Source organism: Mustelus asterias, chromosome 9 (assembly GCF_964213995.1).
Source record: "Mustelus asterias chromosome 9, sMusAst1.hap1.1, whole genome shotgun sequence".
NCBI lineage: Eukaryota > Metazoa > Chordata > Chondrichthyes > Carcharhiniformes > Triakidae > Mustelus > Mustelus asterias.
The window spans coordinates 115,962,796-115,982,207 of NC_135809.1; the positions used below are offsets into that span (position 1 = coordinate 115,962,796).

General features: G+C 45.5%; 1 protein-coding gene across 1 annotated transcript in view; it reads right to left on the reverse strand.

The window, feature by feature from the left end:
* Nucleotides 1–15,234, reverse strand: part of kiaa1549la (KIAA1549-like a) — a 199,264-nt gene extending 184,030 nt beyond the window's left edge. The window contains exons 1-5 of the mRNA XM_078221393.1: nucleotides 15,219–15,234; nucleotides 13,366–13,923; nucleotides 10,787–11,392; nucleotides 4,592–4,707; nucleotides 810–1,029 (exon numbers count right to left, since the gene is read on the reverse strand). Coding sequence (XP_078077519.1) covers nucleotides 810–1,029; nucleotides 4,592–4,707; nucleotides 10,787–11,392; nucleotides 13,366–13,923; nucleotides 15,219–15,234 — 1,516 coding nt within the window. The remainder of the gene's footprint in view (nucleotides 1–809; nucleotides 1,030–4,591; nucleotides 4,708–10,786; nucleotides 11,393–13,365; nucleotides 13,924–15,218) is intronic.
* Between the last annotated feature and the right edge of the window lie 4,178 nt (nucleotides 15,235–19,412).

Consider the following 19,412-nt stretch of genomic DNA (forward strand, 5'->3'; position numbering starts at 1 on the left):
ACGGAAAATTTGGCGTTCAGCTAAATCTCCATTCATCGCAGTGAGACCGGAGAATCCCAGCCGAGGGTGAGGTCGGAGAATCCCTGCCTGTGTTTCTCTCTCTGGTGTTTTTGTCTCTCTCAGCATATCACATAGTTGCAGGGACAGAAAGGACTGGTGGCAGGGAGGGTCCCCCTTGTGTTTGGTCATCATTTATCGGGACATCATGAACGGCCTGGGGCAGCAGCCTTGATGGACTTTAAAGCAAAGTAAAGTAAAGAGTATTTATTAGTCACAAGTAAGGCTTACATTAACACTGCAATGAAGTTCCTGTGAAATTCCCCTAGTCACCTGTTCGGGTAAATGCATCTAACCAGCACATCTTTCAGACTGTGGAAGGAAACCGGAGCACCCGGAGGAAACCCACGCAGACTCTGGGAAAATGTGCAAACTCCACACAGGCAGCCACCCCAAGACCGGAATTGAACCAAAGTTGAACGAAATTGAGTCCAAAGATGTGCAGGTTAGGTTGATTGGCCATGCTAAAAATTGCCCTTAGTATCCTGAGATGCGTAGGTTAGAGGGATTAGTGGGTAAATGTGTAGGGATATGGGGGTGGGGCCTGGGTGGGATTGTGGTCGGTGCAGACTCGATGGGCCAAATGACCTCTTTCTGTACTGTAGGGTTTCTATGATTCTAACCCGGATCCCAGGCCCTGTGAGGCAGCAGTGCTAACCACTGTGCCACCGTGCCACCCATTTCCCCACCCATTGAAAGGCTAGCAAACACCTGGTTCCCTTTCGGCCCCGTGCTCCTTCCTTCACATTCACCTGTCTTCAACTGGAACCACCGGGGTGGGGGTGGGGCCCACGGAGAGGCGGAAATCAGGATGGACTGAAGATCAGGTAGATGTTGCTGCAAGTCTCGGCTGAAGTTCTCAATGCCGTACGTTGTAATCGCTTCAGTCACGGCAGATGGAATGTAGACCTCACTCCCGCTCACAGCGTAGAACCCAATGAACACCTTGTTTCTTCTTTCGAGACTTTCAATCTGGAAATAAGCAATATTTCAATGTTTCCTACAATACAACAGTGACTACACTTCAAAAACCTAATTGGCTGCAAAACATTTTTGAGCCTAAGGTCATGAAAGCTGCGAGTGAATGCATTTTCAGAAAATTTATCTCGTTCAATTTTACATGAACACTTTTGCAGGTTTTTTTTATATCATTGATGCGCTATCAATCAAGTCAAGACTAGTTGTGAGCAAGACAAATAGGCTTTTATTAGCAAGAACTTGGAGCCATCCCTGTCGGAGATCTGGTCTGTACTGAAGGCTAGGGGGAGGAGCCACCGCCTTTATACCCGGACCAGGGGGAGGAGTCTTGGGCGGAGCCGACAGGGATGTGCCACATATACAGGTAGTACTGGTAATAATAAATACTAACTAACAGTGGTTAACCACCACAGATAACAGACAACAGTGGTTTACCACAATCATTGCACACAGACTGGATAAACCCACTTCTGAAAGGGGCAACCAACTCATTATCGCTGGACTATTAATCCAGAAACTCAGCCAATGTTCTGGGGACGCGGGTTCGAATCCCACCACTGCAGATGATGGAATTTGAATTCAGTAAATAAAATTTGGAATTAAGAATTTACTGATGACCATGAAGCCATTGTCGATTGACAGAAAAAGCTATCTGGTTCACTTATGCCCTTTAAGGAAGGAAATCATCATAGAATAGAAGCCCGACAGTGCGGAAGGAGGCCATTTGGCCCATCGAGTCTGCAAGGACCTATCCCCGTAACCTCATGCATCCACCCTAGCTAGTCCCCCTGACTAAGGGGCAATTTAGCACGGCCAATCCATCTAACCTGCAATTGTTTGGACTGTGGGAGGAAACTGGAGCACCCGGAGGAAACCCACGCAGACACAGGAAGAATGTGCAAACTCAAATGGATAGTCAGAAGCTTTTTCCCAGGGTGGAAGGGTCAACTACTAGGGGGCACATGTTTAAGGTGCGAGGGGCAAGGTCTAAAGAAGATGTACAAGGCAGATTTTTTGCACAGAGAGTAGTGGGTGCCTGGAAGTCGCTGCCGGGGGAAGTAGTGGAAGTGGATACGGTAGTGACTTTTAAGGGGCGTCTTGACAAATACATGAACAGGATGGGAATAGAGGGATATGGTCCCTGGAATGGTAGGGGGTTTTAGTTCAGTCGGGCAGCATGGTCGGTGCAGGCTTGGAGGGCCGAAGGGCCTGTTCCTGTGCCGTAATTTTCTTTGTTCTTTGTCCACACAGACAGTGACCCAAGGCCAGAATTGAACCCGGGTTACTGGCGCTGTAAGGCAGCAATGTTAACCACTGTGCCACCATGCGCCCAAATCTGCCGTCCTTACCTGGTCTGGCCAACATGTGACTCCAGAGCCACAGCAACGTGGTTGACTCGCAACTGCCCTCCAAGGGCAACTAGGGATGGGCAAGAAGTGCTGGCCAGTCAGCAACAGCCATGTCCCACGAATGAATAAAAAAAAATAATGCAGTCCCGATGAAGATGGTAAATTTCTTTCCCTAAAGGACGTTAATGAACCAGGTGTGTTTTTGCAACCACCCAGTCGTTTCACAGTCGCCCTTAAACCAACCTTTTTAATTCAGATTTGTTTCATTATCTGAATTTAAATTCCCAGCCGCTGTGGTGAGGTTTGGACCCATCTCCTGATTAGTCCAAGTCTCTGGATTACTGGTCCAGGGACATAACCACTACCTTGGTCCCAAACTTAAAACTGCCAAGATTTTTACTTGCTGTAACCTTTGGAGTTTGTCTCGAAGTCAATTTCCCCCAGTAGACCCTGAGGGCCAGAGAGCTCTGAAGTAACTAACATCAAATAGCTGACTTTTATTAGCATACCCGATACCTGAAGCTTGAGAAACACTTTTCAAAGTATTGTCCAGTTTGCTATTATTAATTCTGTCATTTTCTCACTTGGAAAACATTCGAATTACCCATGAATACAAATTAACCAATTCTAATAAAAACAGCAAATGATGCCTTTAACTGCTCGATTTTAATTTACATCAGTATGTAATTCAAATTAAGCAACTCTAACTTTCCGAATTAGATATTCCCCACTTTGATTTTAGGGTGGCACGGTGGCACAGTGGTTAGCACTGCTGCCTCACAGCGCCAGGGACCCGGGTTCGATTCCCGTCTTGGGTCACTGTCTGTGTGGAGTCAGCACCTTCTCCCCGTGTCTGCGTGGGTTTCCTCCGGGTGCTCCGGTTTCCACCCCCCTTTCCGAAAGACGTGCTGGTTAGGTGCATTGGCCATGCTAAATTCTCCCTCAGTTACCCGAACAGGCGCCAGAGTGTGGCGACTAGGGGATTTTCACAGTAACTTCATTGCAGTGTTAATATAAGTCCATTTGCTGCTAATAAAGAAACTCCACTTATCCCACAATATTACTCCTGCTGAATTGCAGGATAAGTTTATTTATTAGTGTCACAAGTGGGCTTACATTAACACTGCTATGAAGTTACTATGAGAATCCCCTAGTCGCCACACTTCTGCGCCTGTTCGGGTACACGGAGGGATAATTTAGCATGGCCAGCACACTTTTCGGACTGCGGTAGGAAACCGGAGCACCCGGAGGAAACCCACACAGACACGGGGAGAATGTGCAAACTCCACACAGACAGTGACCCAAGCCGAGAATTGAACCCGGGTCCCTGGCGCTGTGAAGCAGCTGTGCTAACAACTGTGCCACTATGCCACCCCGCATTATGGCTATGAAGGTATCATCAACTGAACATGAATGAATAGTAACACATGAAGTAAATGTGACACTTACAGGAAGCCCACCTGATAAATTAGGCCCTTTGCACCTTATTAGCATTGGATCAGCATACGCTGTACCACTGGTATGCACAAGTATCCCATCCTCCTCAGAGGTAGATAAAATTTTAAGAAGGATTGATAAAGTAATTATAGATCAAATGTTTCCTCTTGTGGGGCAATCTAGAACAAGAGGTCACAGGTATAGGTTGAAGGATGGTAGATTTAAAACTGAGATGAGAAGGAACTACCTCTCGCAGAGGGTAGTGAACTTGTGGAACTCACTGCCCCATAGTGCGATGGAGTCTGAATTGTTGAATGGTTTCAAGAGGGAGATAGATATATTTCGAATAAAAAAGGGATAAAGGGATATGGGAAACAGGTGGGGAGGTGGCTTTGAGACCAGGGAGAGATCAGCCATAATCTGATTGAATGGTAGAGCGGGCTTGAAGGGCTGAATTTGCCTACTTCTGCCCCTAATCCCTATGTTCTTATGTTCCTATGATACTCAAAGATGTCGCAGGGCAACGTGTCAGTGAAGCGATTGAGGAGATGCGGTCTCACAGGTTACATCCTCCATTTTGTTGCAAATCAAAGGAAAAGGTCTCCCAGCATTAAGGTTGTTCTCAGGCTGGCACCTTCACTCTGTTTTTATCTGTTCAAAATGCATGGCAACGTTTCACAAGAAACTCTGCTCAGCCAATGACTAATCACAGGCATTAGGTATTTCACAATTGTAATTGGGGCTTTGGAACATTGAAACAGGACACTGACCTGAACCTGAATATCATTAGTGAAGAAAGCCCGCTTCAACGCCTGTGTAAGTGCTCTTGTCACGTTCTGCTTCATCATCGTGTCTGCTCGAATTTTTCTCGAAGACAATGTCACAACTGCAGAAAGAAGGAAACCTGGATAAGCTTAAATCCCAACGGAAGACAGTTTAGGGAAAAGGAAGCTTCAAAAATGTCTCAACTCCTCACTTCTCAGAGATCTTTGCGACCTTGGGAGAATACAGGAAAGGGAGTCAAAGTGACAATTCACCCTGGCTGTTTTTGGGAAGCTCCACACAGGGAGTCACTGAGTCAAGAAGGGCCTGGGAGTAAGGGCCACTTACGCACTACCTTGTAGTGGAGATGACACACAACTGCAGAAAGGTCAGAGAAAATGGGGGAGAAAAATCACAACATACCATTTGGCAGAATTAAATCATTCATAGATTTCCTACAGTGCAGAAGGAGGCTATTTGGCCCATTGAGTCTGCACCAACTCTCTGATAGAGTGTCTTACCCAGGCCCTCTCTCTTGTCCTATCCCTTAACCCCACTCATTCACCACGGTTAATTCATCTAACCTCCACATCTTGGGATGCTAAGAGACAATTTAGCATGGACAGTCCACCTAACCTGCACATCTTTGGACTGTGGGAGGAAACCGGAGCACCTGGAAGAAACCCATGCCGACATGGGGAGAATGTGTAAACTCCACTCAATCACCCGAGGCTGGAATCGATCCCGGGTCCCTGGCGCCGTGAGGCAGCAGTGCTAACTACATGTGTCATGTGTCAACCATATGGCTCAGTTAGTCTCTGAGTCACAGCCCATTCAAGACACTTGAGTACAAAAATCAATACTAACACACCAGTGCAGCACCAAGGAGGGGCTGCACTGTTGGCGGTGCTGTCTTTCAGATAAGACATTAACTACAGCTCTGTTTGCCCTCTGGTGGAGTTACATGATGATGTGGAGATGCCGGCGTTGGACTGGGGTAAACACAGTAAGAGTTTTAACAACACCAGGTTAAAGTCCAACAGGTTTATTTGGTAGCAAATACCATTAGCTTTCGGAGCGCTGCTGCTTTGTCAGATGGAGTGGAAATCTGCTCTCAAACAGGGCACAGAGACACAAAATCAACTTGATTTTGTGTCTCTGTGCCCTGTTTGAGAGCAGATTTCCACTTCATCTGACGAAGGAGCAGCGCTCCAAAAGCTAATGGTATTTGCTACCAAATAAACCTGTTGGACTTTAACCTGGTGTTGTTAAAACTCTTACTAGAGTTACATGATCCCATGGCACTATTTAGCATAGCACGGAAGTTCCTCCAAATATCCTGTTTGAAATTTAAACCTCAACTAATATCACTCAAAATAAGTTTTCTGGTTATTATCACATTGTTGTTTGTGGGAGCTTGCTGTGAGCAAATTGATGAATGTGTTTCCTATGTTACAATGGTGTTGCACTTCAAAGTGCGTCTCTCATTATAAAGCATTCTGGAATGTCCTGAGTTGAGAATAACACTGCAGAAATGCAAAGTTCTTTTTTTCTAGCGAGTCAGCGATTTTGTGTTTCAAAATGGATGAGGGGCCGGCCATTGGGTTTGCTTGAGTTCCTGTATGTGCTGACATTCAATGTTCATTTTGGAACTGTTATATTTATTCAGTTTACCAGTTTTCATCTCGCTGTTCAAAATTTTGAATTAATAACTATATTTTGTCAATCGTTATGTGCTTAGTTTAAGAAATTAAAACTCGTTCTCCAAATGAAACCCATTAGAGCTTAATAATTATCAGTCATTAAAACAGAATCTGTGATATCATCCAACTGCATATTAACATGCATCAATTAGACTGATTTAGAATCGCATCCAGTACCTTGCCTGAATACCAATGCATCGTGAATAGCAATGAATTTTGAATTGTCATCGTTAAATGCATTAACAACTCAGATTTATAAAGCACATTTAATGTTGTTAAATCTCCCAATGCTTCCTCGCAGCGGTTTGTCAAACCAAATTTGACATTAAGCCAAAAACGTAAACATTAGCACTGGTGAGCTAAGTTTTGAGGATCATCTTGAAGAAGGAGAGAAAGATGGAGGGCGAGGAGGTTTATCTGAGGAAGGATATCCTTGCTATAGAGGGAGTACAGTGAAGGTTTATCAGGCTGATTCCTAAAGTTAAAAGTTTCTTTGTTAGTCACAAGTAGGCTTACGTTAACACTGCAATGAAGTTACTGTGAACATCCCCTATTCGCCACACTCCGGCGCCTGTTCAGGTGCACTGATGGAGAATTTAGCATGACCAATGCGCCTGACCAGCACATCTGTGGGAGGAAAACGGAGCACCCGGCGGAAACGCACGCAGACAGAGTGAGAACGTGCAAACTCCACACAGTGACCCAAGCCAGGAATCAAACCCAGGTCCCTAGCGCTGTGAAGCAGCAGTGCCATCCACTCTGCCATTGTGCCTGACAGGTCTGATATATGAGGAAAGTCTAAGTCGGCTAGGATTATATTCACTGGAGTTTAGAAGAGTGAGAGGGGATCTCATAGTAGCTTATAAAATTCTAACAGGGTTAGACAAGGTTGATTCAGAAAAAATGTTCCCAATGGTGGGGGGAGTCCAGAACTAGGGGTCATAGTTGAGGATAAGGGGTAAACCTTTTAGAACTGAGGTGAGGAGAAATGTCTTCACCCAGAGGGCGGTGAATGTGTGGAATTCACTACCACAGAATGTAGTTGAGGCCAAAACGTTGTCTGATTTCAAGAAGAAATTTCAAGAATAAATTAGATATAGCTCTTGGGGCTAAAGGGATCAAGGGAAATGGGGGGAAGGGAGATCAGGATATTGAATTTGATGATCAGGCTTGATCAAAATGAATGGCGGAGCAGGCTCGAAGGGCCTACTCCTGCTTCTAGTTTCTATGTTTCTATGGGGGAGGGAACTGCAAAGTTTTGGGGCTGGGTAACTGAGGTCATGGCCATCAGTGGTGGAGTGAATGTCACTGAAAATGTGCAAGAGGCTAAAACTGGAGGACCACAAACGTACCAGAGAGCTGCAGGGCCGGAGGACGTTACAGAGTAGGGAGGGGCAAGGCCATGGTAGGATTGGAAAGCAAAAATGAGACTTGTAAAATGAGTCACATGTCTCCATGTATTTTTTACGGCTAGCGATTAGGAAGAAGTGAAGTTCTTTTTAACTTTTAAGCTTACAATTGGCGGGGAGCAGTCCTTCTCCAAATTGCATCAGAATACCCGCACCTTGAACATTTCCATGTCTGTGTTCGTTTAGCCAAGGTGCCTACAAGTTGTACCCATCTGGGTCTATTCTTCCTTAGCTTTGTCACTGGCTTCAGTATACAAGCTTATGCCATTTACTTCGCTGACTCTGGGCTCCTTCGTAGCTCCACCCCACTGCCTCCCACCCAATCACTCACATAATGCTCACACAAGCCTCAGGCACATTGTGCTCAAGTGGTCTCCATAAACCTCACCACCATATCTCTCCCCTCCTTTAAAAGCCTCCTCATGACTTGACTCCTTTACCTTGCCTGCAGTCACCACCTGTGGGTAGGGGTGTAATCTATCTCTATCCTCTATCTCCTCAGCATCCAGTTTTGCCTCAGTTATTTGTGACACTTTATTGCAGATTGCTACATCAATGCAGACTGCTATTGATGAATGCAAAACTACCATCAGCACGCACTTAAATATCCTCGTCTTCAGTTTTTTTAATTAAATTTCTTTTGCCTCAGTGACTTTATCAAATAGGTGGTTTCCAACTCACCAATTTCTTCTCCTTCCCTCCTCCCTTTGAAGCATTAGCTCTATACAGTGCAGAGGATAAATAAACATTACGTACACATTACACCCCTACCCACAACCTGGAACCTGAACCCAATTGTACCGAGTTAATATGATGTTGACATAGATGCATCGGGACTGCAAAATGAAGGAGCAGGATGAGGCCATTCAGCCCCTCGAGCCTCTACTGCCAATTAGATCGTGACTGATCTGTCTCTTAATGCCATTTTCCCTTCCTGGCTCGGTGATCCTTAATACCATTGCCTAACAAAAACCTATCAATCCCAGTTCTTCAATTTAATTTGAACCCCAGCCTCAACAGCCCTTTGAGGAAGAATGTTCCAGATTTCCACTGCCATTTGTGTGAAGAAGTCCTTCCTGGTGTCACCCCTGAACGGCCTGGTCTGATTTTAAAGTTCAGGACTCTTGCATCAGAAGAAATAGTTTCTCTCTGTCTGCCCTATCAAACCATTTAATCATAGAAACCTAAACATCGAAACCCTACAGTGCAGAAGGAGGCCATTCGGCCCATCAAGTCTGCACAACAACAATCCCAGCTAGGCCCTATCCCCATAACCCCACATATTTACCCCGCTAATCCTTCTAACCTATGCATCCTGGAACTCTAAGGGGCAATTGAGCATGGCCAATGCACCTAACCAGCACATCTTTGGACTGTGGGAGGAAACCAGGGTACCCGGAGGAAACCCACCCAGACACGGGGAGAATGTGCAAACTCTACACAAAAAGTGACCCAAGCTGGAAATTGACCCCAGGTCCCTGGAGCTGTGAGACAGCAATGCTAACCACTGTGCCACCCATCATCACCTTCAGCCCTCAATTAAATCATTCCTTACTCTTCAATGCTCTACAAGGGAATGCGAGTCTAAGGTGTTAACCATTAAAGTGGCAGAAAAGCACCCAAATCACAATGGCTAGTTGAATTATAAGATTCATTTTGTATTATGTAGATTTTGGAGTACAGGAACAGGCTAGTCAGCCCAACAGATCTCTGCTGGTGTTATAGTCGATGCCAACTTCCTCCCACTCTGCTTCACCACACCCTGTCCACACAACCCTCCGTTACTCTTTCCTTCATGCATTTATCAACTTCCTTTTCAATATATCCATGCTATTCACCTCAACCACTCCAAGTGGATTCCACATTCTCACCACTCTCTGGATAAACATAGTTTCCCCTCCATTCCCTTACCAAATTTATTATCGACTATTTATGACCCCAGGGCGGGATTTTCCAGCTGCACTCAACCCAAGGCCGGAAAATCCTGCCCGTGGTCAATGGACCTTTGTATGGTCCGTGCCCCTCCTACTACGATTCCCGAAGCGGATGGGACAGGAAAACTGCGACCTAGCTTGGATCCTGTCACAAGAACAAAGAACAATACAGCACAGGATCGGGCCCTTCGACCCTCCAAGCCTGCACCGATCATGAGTTCCTAACTAGACCATCCGTTTGTATCCCTCTATTCCCAGTCTGTTCATGTGGCTATCTAGATAAGTCTTAAATGATCCTAGCGTGTCTGCCTCAACCACCTTGCTTGGTAGTGCATTCGAGGCCCCCACCACCCTCTGTGTAAAATAGGTCCCCCGCATATCTGTATTGATCCTTGCTCCCCCCTTACCTTGAACTTGTGACCCCTTGTGTTTGTCATTTCTGACCTGGGAAAAAGCTTCCAACTGTTCACCCTTGCTATGCCCTTCATAATTTTATAAACTTCTATTAGGAGGAAACATCTGCTCTATGTTTACCCGATCAAACCCTTCTGCATTTTTGAAGAACTCAGTCAGGTAATCTCTCAGCCTTCTCTTTTCCAGATAAAAAAAAACAGTTCCAGTCTGTTATTCAACACTACTTTCTTTCAACTGAAAGTTTCAGCAATCTGGAAGTCTTCTGCCAAGTGTGGTGTGCCCCACTGTGAGATACTATTCAAAATAAATTCCTGGCAGGATGATATAATGGGGACAGAAGTTGTCCTCTGCAAATGTGCATTCAACTTTCTGAGGAATTTTGGCTCCCGGACAGGACAGATTTTTTTAATAGAGAGGTGAGTTGGAATTGTCATGTGGAAAATGTTACAATACAGTCAGGGAACGTCAGCAGGGAAGAGTGCTCTCTTTCCCAGTAGGATGGGATAACAATCCCTGTCCTTAATAATTTAAATTTTACAAGCTGCATTCCTTCACAAAACAGCAGTGGGCACTGGCTCCAAACAACTGGCTGAGAATTTGGTTTGTCAACAAGTCAAAGCATCCAGAAATTTATTTTTAAAGGGCAGCAATCCTTTTAAACTTAAGTTAGAAGGATATATTGTTTGCAAAAATAAAAGAGAATTGACTTTCATATAACTGCGTATTTAAAAGTGTGTCCATACCTGTCCTGACCCAGAGTTGGTCTGACAATCTACAGGTCAGACTAGGCAGCGTTGTAGTGCTGATAGGAGCTCCAGTTGTACCCTTGGCAGTGGTTGTAACGCGTACTGATGCCTGTGTGTCCCTGGCTGCCAGACCTGCTGTGGTGATTGACGTTAAGGCTGCTGTTAGCGTTAGCGAAGGCACCATCGACGTTTTGCCGGTCTCCGCGCGAGGGCTCACCCAGCCGCCCGTGCTGGCGGTCACCGTTGGCACAAAGCGTGTTGCGGGTATCGTCCGGATGGGGCGTGGGACCGCTGTTGTATTGGGTGCGTGGGGTGCCGCCCTAGAAACTGCTGGCGTTTGAGGGGAAGGCATGACGGTCAAACTGCTTGCTGTGCCCAGGTGCCCGGTCACCAGTGCAGGGCGAGAGGCAGCATTCGCCACTGTTGACTTGGTGATGGTGGGAGCAGTCTTGTCAAAACTGCTTGCTGATGGAGTTGGCCGAAGATAGACTGTTGCTGTGCTCTCAGCTACCTCCGAGTCGGCGGTAGATCGGACAGTGGCACTCGCTGTGGCTGGCGGTGATGGGTTCATCTTGGTGTCATCTGAGATGGCCAATGGCGAAGCTGTAATGACAGAATTTGTTAGGAATTGTGCAGGGCAAAAGAGAAACATTGACTTGTGCAGATGATTAGATGTTGGCAATGTCATGATGAGTGACATCTAAGCATTGGTGGTGAGAGGTGGGGGGGGCAGTGAAATGAAAACTACTGCAACATCCACATGCTAAGAAGATGAAACATCTTACATTTTGCTGCCTTGAATCTGTTAACATGGATTTCCAAGCTCCTATTTTAGCAGACTCTTAGCAAACTGTGGGAGTGACAAGATCCTCAATGGTTCACTTTTTGAAGACTTATTTGTATTTATTTCTGCCATTTGATAAATAGATCTGAATACACTCTCTGGGACCTCTCTCAACCAAGAGGACAAGGGCAGCAGGTTCATGGCAACAGCACCACTTTCGAGTTCCCTTCCAAACCACCCTGTCTTGGGAGATAAATCACTGTTCTTTCATTGTTGCTGGGTCAAAATCTTGGAGCTCCCTACCTAAAAACACTGCGTGAGTACCTTCAGCACAAAGACTGTGATAGTCCAGTCCTCAGGTTCAACACCAACCGGTCAAGGGCAACTCAGGGACGGGCAATAGATTCTGATCCAGCAACATCCACATCCCAAGAAAGAATTAAAATGAATAAAGCGCTGTGTCCAATGAGTGCCAGGCTGGCACTCCCCCATGAGCACTGCTCGGCCCTGCCCCAAACACCCGGGGGCTTCAAAGGCCTCCAGTCCCACCGGCAAGGCCATCATGCCTGGTCTCCATAGATGGGGGACTATATGTGATCCTCGCCAATGGCCTCCAGTCCCACCGCAAGGCCATTATGCCTGGTCTCCGTTGGTGGGGGACTATGTGTGATCCTTGACAGTGAGGACCTCCACCGGCGAGGGGGGCTAAGTAAGGGGAGCCCGGATGATAGTGATCTGGCACCCATTAATGACATGTAAATCTTGTCATTAATATTGAAAACGAGGCTGACAAGATTGTGAGAGGCGAGAATCCAGGTGTGAACCCAATTTTCTGCCTCTTGCCCTATCTCACCGACTCGCCTCACCCATCGACCAGCATGGCAAGCTGGTAAGATCATGCCCAGTGACTTTCAGAAGGGAATTGGATTAATATTTAAAGGGACAAAGAATCAGGGGCATGGGGAAAGAGCGGTGAGGAAGGGGCTGTAATTGGACAGCTCTTTCAAAGGCCTTGGAGAGTTGAGGGGCTGGAGGAGATTGCAGAGTTCAATTCCAATAAACATTTAAAAAGTAATTTCTTTTGTTCAAAACCTCATTGGAGGAAGAGGTAATGACATCTAAGTCTAAGCACCTTATTGCATTAGTAGTAACAGAAATACGTGTTGCTTTATTTTGTCCGAATGTTGGTATTGTCAAGTCTCACCAGAGATTTATTTACACAAAATCATAATGAAGTGCCCTTAATTTGGATCTTTTTACAGGAGAATAGGAGACAGCATCACAACTTTCAAACTTGCACTAGACAAGGCCATGGAGGGATCTGAAATCCTGGATGTGAATTTTAAAATCAAGAAATGCTTGGCCTTGAGCCAATGGAATTCAGCGAGCACAGGGTGGGAGGTAAATGGGACCTGCTGCGAATTAAGACGCGGACGGCTGAGTATTAGAAGACCTTCAGTCTACAAAGTGTAGAAGGGAGACCAGCCCTTCTGGAAGGACTCTGGAATAGTCAAGTCGAGAGGTAACAAAGGCAGAGAGAGGGGTTTCAGCAACAGATGAGCTGAGGCAGGGCTGAAGTTATGTAGGGTCTGCTGGAAATATTAAAGGAGGAGGTGTAGTAGCAGTGATCAACACTGAACCATCCTGGCATGAAGTCAAGGTCGTGCTAGGAATGGGTGCTGCAGGCTCTGATGGAAGGCATGTTAGAAAAAGTTGACAACAAATTACTTTCTGTTTTGGCTTTGGGCACTTTGGTGGTCGGGACAGTAGATTGGGGACCCTCATAACCTACTGCCAAACTCTGATCTGATACCATTGTTGATGAACACAAAGAAAATGGAAAGCCTGATAGAGTACTTCAGAAATTTCTGCAGCACTGGCATTAATGGAAATGGTGGAGGTCTGGATGGGATGGGAAAGGTGCAATCTGGAGTCAAACCTGAAGAAGCTTTTGGCCGATGGATTACCAGCATCTCTCCATCTGCTGGTCTGGACGTTAATAATTCAGAAGGATGCCAAGTTCTGTAGGTTTCAGTGCCAAGAGAAAGCTGGGGAGAAGGCGTCACTCTCGATATTGTTGTGATGTCCGTGGCAGGGTCTTCGTTCATCTCTGGAGTGGTCACCTGGAATGTAAGGTGGTCACTTTCAATGGTGATGGTTTCCTCAACTGACTCTGGTCCCATTGTTTCGACATCCGAAGAAGATCGCAGGTAAGAGGACAACACTCGCTGGTGAAGAGGTCGGGAAGTCCAAAGCCACACTGGAGGTAAATGAGATGTTTCAAATGACTGCTGTGCTGGAGGAGGCAATGGGGTAGAAAGATCTAACAGCTGGTAGATGGTCCCAGGCCCTGAAAGAGAAGCAGTATTGGATTAAACAAGTGAGACAATTGCTTTCGAACGGTCCTTTCTCAGGTTGTGTCATTGGATCTTTTCCATGCAACCGAACAATCAAACACAGCCCTTTTAGCAGAATGCATAAAGATGCAGAATCACAATATACAGGAAAGGGGAAACTCATTCAGCACACTGCGCCCATCCTTTAAGTCCCCTTCCTCGCTGCCTTTTCCTCATAACCCCCAAAAACTTTCCCTTTAAATATTAATTCAATTCCCTTCTGAAAGTCAGTATTTAATCTGCTTGAACCTGACATTTTATTTATTCATTCGTGAGCCATGGTCTTCACTGGCTGGCCTGTATTTATTGCCCATCCCTAGTTGCCCTTGGAGGGCAGTTGAGAGTCAAGCACATTGCTGTGGCTCTAGGGTCACATGTGGCCAGACCAGGCAAGGACGGCAGATTTCCTTCCCTAAAGGACATTAATGAACCAGATGGGTTTTCCTGACAATCGACAATGATTTCATGGTCATCAGGAGATTCTTAATTCCAGATATTTTTTATTGAATTCAAATTCCACCATCGACGGATTTGAACCCGGGTTTCCAGAACACTAGCTGAATGTTTGGATTAATAGTCCAGTGATAATACTACCAGGCCATTACCTCCCCTAATAACTTACAATAAAATTTCCCGTAATTCAATTATTGTTTAAAATTAGAAACAGACCATAATGCATCGGGAGGGATTTTAACCCCGCCCCAAACTCAACCAAAAATAGGCAGGTTTGATTCAGGTGTCCGAAATAGGGGCCAAACCCACCTCAGAACCATCCTCCTCTGGGATCATGGGTTAAGGATGGCTGACCAATCCACTCACAGATAGCAGGCTGGTTATTTAAATATTTTAATAAGGCTTTGTGTCTTTGTTTTAACACTGATCCTATTGTTACAAATGCGAGACTTTATGAGATGGTTATGTTTAAACTGCCTCCTTTAATTTAAATCAGAACAGAATGTCCACGGATGGAAAATAGTGAAATCATACTTAGCTCCGCCTGGAGACAGGCCCATTTGATCTGGTTGTCGTGGGGAAAGGGGCCCAGAATGAAACTATAGAAATCAAGTGCCAGTTTTCACACAATGACACAAATCATCAATAGCTGGTCCTTCTGGAACGACTAGTAACATTCCTACCTCTGCATCATAAGGCTCTGGGTTCAAGTCCCACTCCAGAGCTTGAGTACACAAAGCTAGGCTGACACTTCGAGTGCAGTACTGAGAGAGTACCGCACTGTTGGAGGTCTTACATTTTAGATGAGACATTGGACCGAGACCCCATCTGCCTGCTTGATGGATGTAAAAGATCCCTCGACATTATTTTGAAGAAAATCAGAGGAGTCCTTCCTGGTACCCTGAACAAAAAAACAGATTATCTGCTCATGTTGTGGGAGTTTGCTGTGCACAAATGAACCACCGGGTCTCCTACATTCCAACAGTGATTACACAGCAGGAACTGTATCATTGGCAGTGAAACACCTAGTGATGTCCAGTGTTCATGAAAAGCACTATATGAATGCAAGTCCTTCTTTGTTATTACTTGTTTTCATTCCTGCCAGACAGGGGTTTTATACTGCCCGCCAATCAGGTTGGCAATGGGTAGAAAACAGATAAAAGTCTGAAACTTGGCATGCAGGATGTTAAAAAGAACTCAATCTTACAGATTTTGGATCTCGAAGAAGCAACCCCATTCCCTCCCTGCCTCCGAGTTAGTCGGAAGGGCAGCATTTACACGGGAATATCATCGCCTCCCAAGTTCTGGCTGGAGCAACATGTCAAAGCGGCACGGTGGCACAGTGGTTAGCACTGCTGCCTCACAGCGCCAGGGAACCGTGTTCAATTCCCGGCTTGGGTCACCGTCTGTGCGGAGTCTGCACATTCTCTCCGTGTCTGCGTGGGTTTCCTCCGGGTGCTCCGGTTTCCTCCCACAGTCAGAAAGACGTGACCCCCCAACCCCGCCACCCCCACCTTATCTGCAACCTCAGCTTCTGGATGAAATTTCAACTTTTTTTCCAGCAGGATCACTTTTACATGTCAAAATTCCCCCAAAAAAATAAGTCAGGGAAAGTGGAAGCTGAGTTTTTATTGTGGGGGATATAAAGCTAATAATTATGCTGCACTTTCAAATAATTATTCTAACAAAAAACAGCATTATGCTTTAAATAACCTGTTTGTGTGCATAGCTACACCATTGCTGTAGATAACACCTTCAGTTGGAAGAACAGGTTTTTATGGTTCCAACCATTATTGTTTCTAATGTATCTGCAACAATAAATTATTCGAAATGTGCGATTAAGGGCATTTATTAATCAAAAGAATCAGTAGGCAAAAAAAAATTCACAGTAATTTCATTGCAGTGTTAATGTAAGCCTACTTGTTAACTAATAAATAAACATTACAAAAAAAAACTGACATAATGCAACACATCTTAAGTTAAAGTTTGTTTTGATGACTTTACTGACAAATTTGGAATAAAAACCCCCATCATAAATGCAATAGTTCAGAGTTAGTTCTATTTTACATCTGATTTTTGGTTCTATTGATACATAAGTTCAATATTTTGTTTATTATATAGACAACTAATGGGCCAGGATTCGCCCATCCCGCTCGCCACTGGAATTCTACCATGTAAAGGTCCATTGAAGTCGGGCGGGAATCTCCAGTTTTCAGGTGAGAATCCCGCCCATGCACTGACCACAATCCCACCCAGGCCCTATCCCCATAACCTGATGCGTTTACCGTAGCTAGTCCCCCTGACACTAAGAGGCAATTTAGCATGGTCGATCCACCTAACCCGCACATGTTTGGACTCTGGGATGAACCCAGATGAAACCCACGCAGACACGGGGAGAATGTGCAAAATCCACACAGACAGTGACCCAAGCTGGGAAGTGCTAACCACTGTGCAACCATAATGAATGGCGGAGCAGGCTCAAAGAACCAAATGCTCCTACTCCTCCCATTCTTATACTCTTTTGTAGAAGAAGGTGGCTCACCACCACTTTCTCAAGAGCAACTAGGAGTGGGAAACAAATGCTGACCTTGCCAACGACTACCTTATATGAAGTTGATCGTTCTCTACACCCTATCTGCAACTGCAGCACTATATTCTGCACCCTCTCCTTCACTTCTCCCCTATGTACTCTATGAACGGTATATTTTGTCTGTATAGCGTGCAAGAAACAATACTTTTCATTGTATCCCAATACATGTGACAATAATAAATCAAATCAAACCTGCATCCCAAGAATTAATCTTTTTAAAATACCCAAGAGCCAACTGAACCTAAGTGCCCTTGTGTATTTGACAGTCAAACAATAGCAAAAGATGTTGGACTGCTTATACAACAGGTGGTCTCATTCGGATGCAGGTAGTGATAGTTTGAGATCACTGCGATTTCAAAATAATTGACACCTTCAGCCAGCTGGAAGCTCTGAAAACTTCAGCTCAGCCCAGTCACTACATTCATAATCTTATTTTTAACGTCATGTTGGCAGTGAGGCTTTAGAAGACAGATCAATATGTGCTGTCTTTAAAATTGGTTTATATATATTGGAGGAGATTGACGCAACAGTTAGGCACAGAAGTAAAGCTTCATTCAGACACCCAATCTGATTGCCATTTGAAAGGCCGTTCGACAATGAAGTGGTGTAAAACAGACCCGCCTGAAGAGTAAGCATCCTTTCACCACCAATTAGAAAGTGCTATCACAAACCTGAACAGGACTGAGTTCCATCTTTCCCACCTCCCTATTTTCCCACTAAGTTATCCACCACATACTCTCCAATTAGCTGGTGAGACAACGATTTACTGGTGCTTGTTTCAAGCTAATGTACTGTGTTTGCTGTTCACAATGCATTCGCTTCTCTGTTCAGCAAAGCAAATACAGCGTACCTCTGTTCGATCCACAAGCATGACCCCAAGCTGTCAGTCATCCTGTAATCTTATTTCGACATCGTTCTCCCTCTCTGATTTCTCTGTCCTCGACCTCCTGCCATGTTCCAACAAAGCCCAACATAAGCATGAGGAACACTGAGTTCAACTATTTCACATCGTAACCTCTGTCCTATTGGTTTTGAACAGCAGCTCTTTGTAACAATTATACTATTACATAACATAAGAACATAAGAAATAGGAGCAGGAGTAGGCCATCTGGCCCTTCGAGCCTGCCCCGCCATTCAACAAGATCATGGCTGATCTGAAGCGAATCAGTTCCACTTACCCGCCTGCTCTCCATAACCCCTAATTCCCTTATCGATCAGAAAACTATCTACCCGTGATTTAAACATATTCAACGAGGAAGCCTCCACCACTTCAATGGGCAGAGAATTCCAGAGATTCACTACCCTCTGAGAGAAGAAGTTCCCCCTCAACTCTGTTCTGAACCGGCCCCCCCCTTATTTTGAGGCTGTGCCCTCTAGTTTTGGTTTCCCTTCTAAGTGGAAAGAATCTCTCCACCTCTACCCTATCCAGCCCCTTCATTATCTTATATGTCTCTATAAGATCACCCCTCATCCTTCTAAACTCCAACGAGTACAGACCCAATCTGTTCAATCTCTCCTCATAAGCCACACCCTTCATCTCTGGCATCAACCTGGTGAACCTTCTCTGCACTCCCTCCAAGGCCAATATATCCTTTCGCAAATAAGGGGACCAAAACTGCACACAGTACTCCAGTTGCGACCTCACCAGTGCCCTGTACAGTTGCAGCAAGACCTCCCTGCTTTTATATTCTATCCCCCTCACGATAAAGGCCAACATTCCATTCGCCTTCTTGATCACCAGCTGCACCTGCAGACTGAGTTTTTGCGATTCGTGCACAAGGACCCCCAGGTCCCTCTGCACAGTCGCACGATGTAATTTTTCTCCATTTAAATAATAGAACATAGAACATAGAAAGCCACAGCACAAACAGGCCCTTCGGCCCACAAGTTGCGCCGATCACATCCCCACCTCTAGACCTATCTATAGCCCTCAATCCCATTAAATCCCATGTACTCATCCAGAAGTCTCTTAAAAGACCCCAACGAGTTTGCCTCCACCACCACCGACGTCAGCCGATTCCACTCACCCACCACCCTCTGAGTGAAAAACTTACCCCTGACATCTCCTCTGTACCTACCCCCCAGCACCTTAAACCTGTGTCCTCTCGTAGCAACCATTTCAGCCCTTGGAAATAGCCTCTGAGAGTCTGCCCTATCCAGACCTCTCAACATCTTGTAAACCTCTATCAGGTCACCTCTCATCCTTCGTCTCTCCAGGGAGAAGAGACCAAGCTCCCTCAACCTATCCTCATAAGGCATGCCCCCCAATCCAGGCAACATCCTTGTAAATCTCCTCTGCACCCTTTCAATGGCTTCAACATCTTTCCTGTAATGAGGTGACCAGAACTGCGCGCAGTACTCCAAGTGGGGTCTAACCAAGGCCCTATAAAGCTGCAGCAT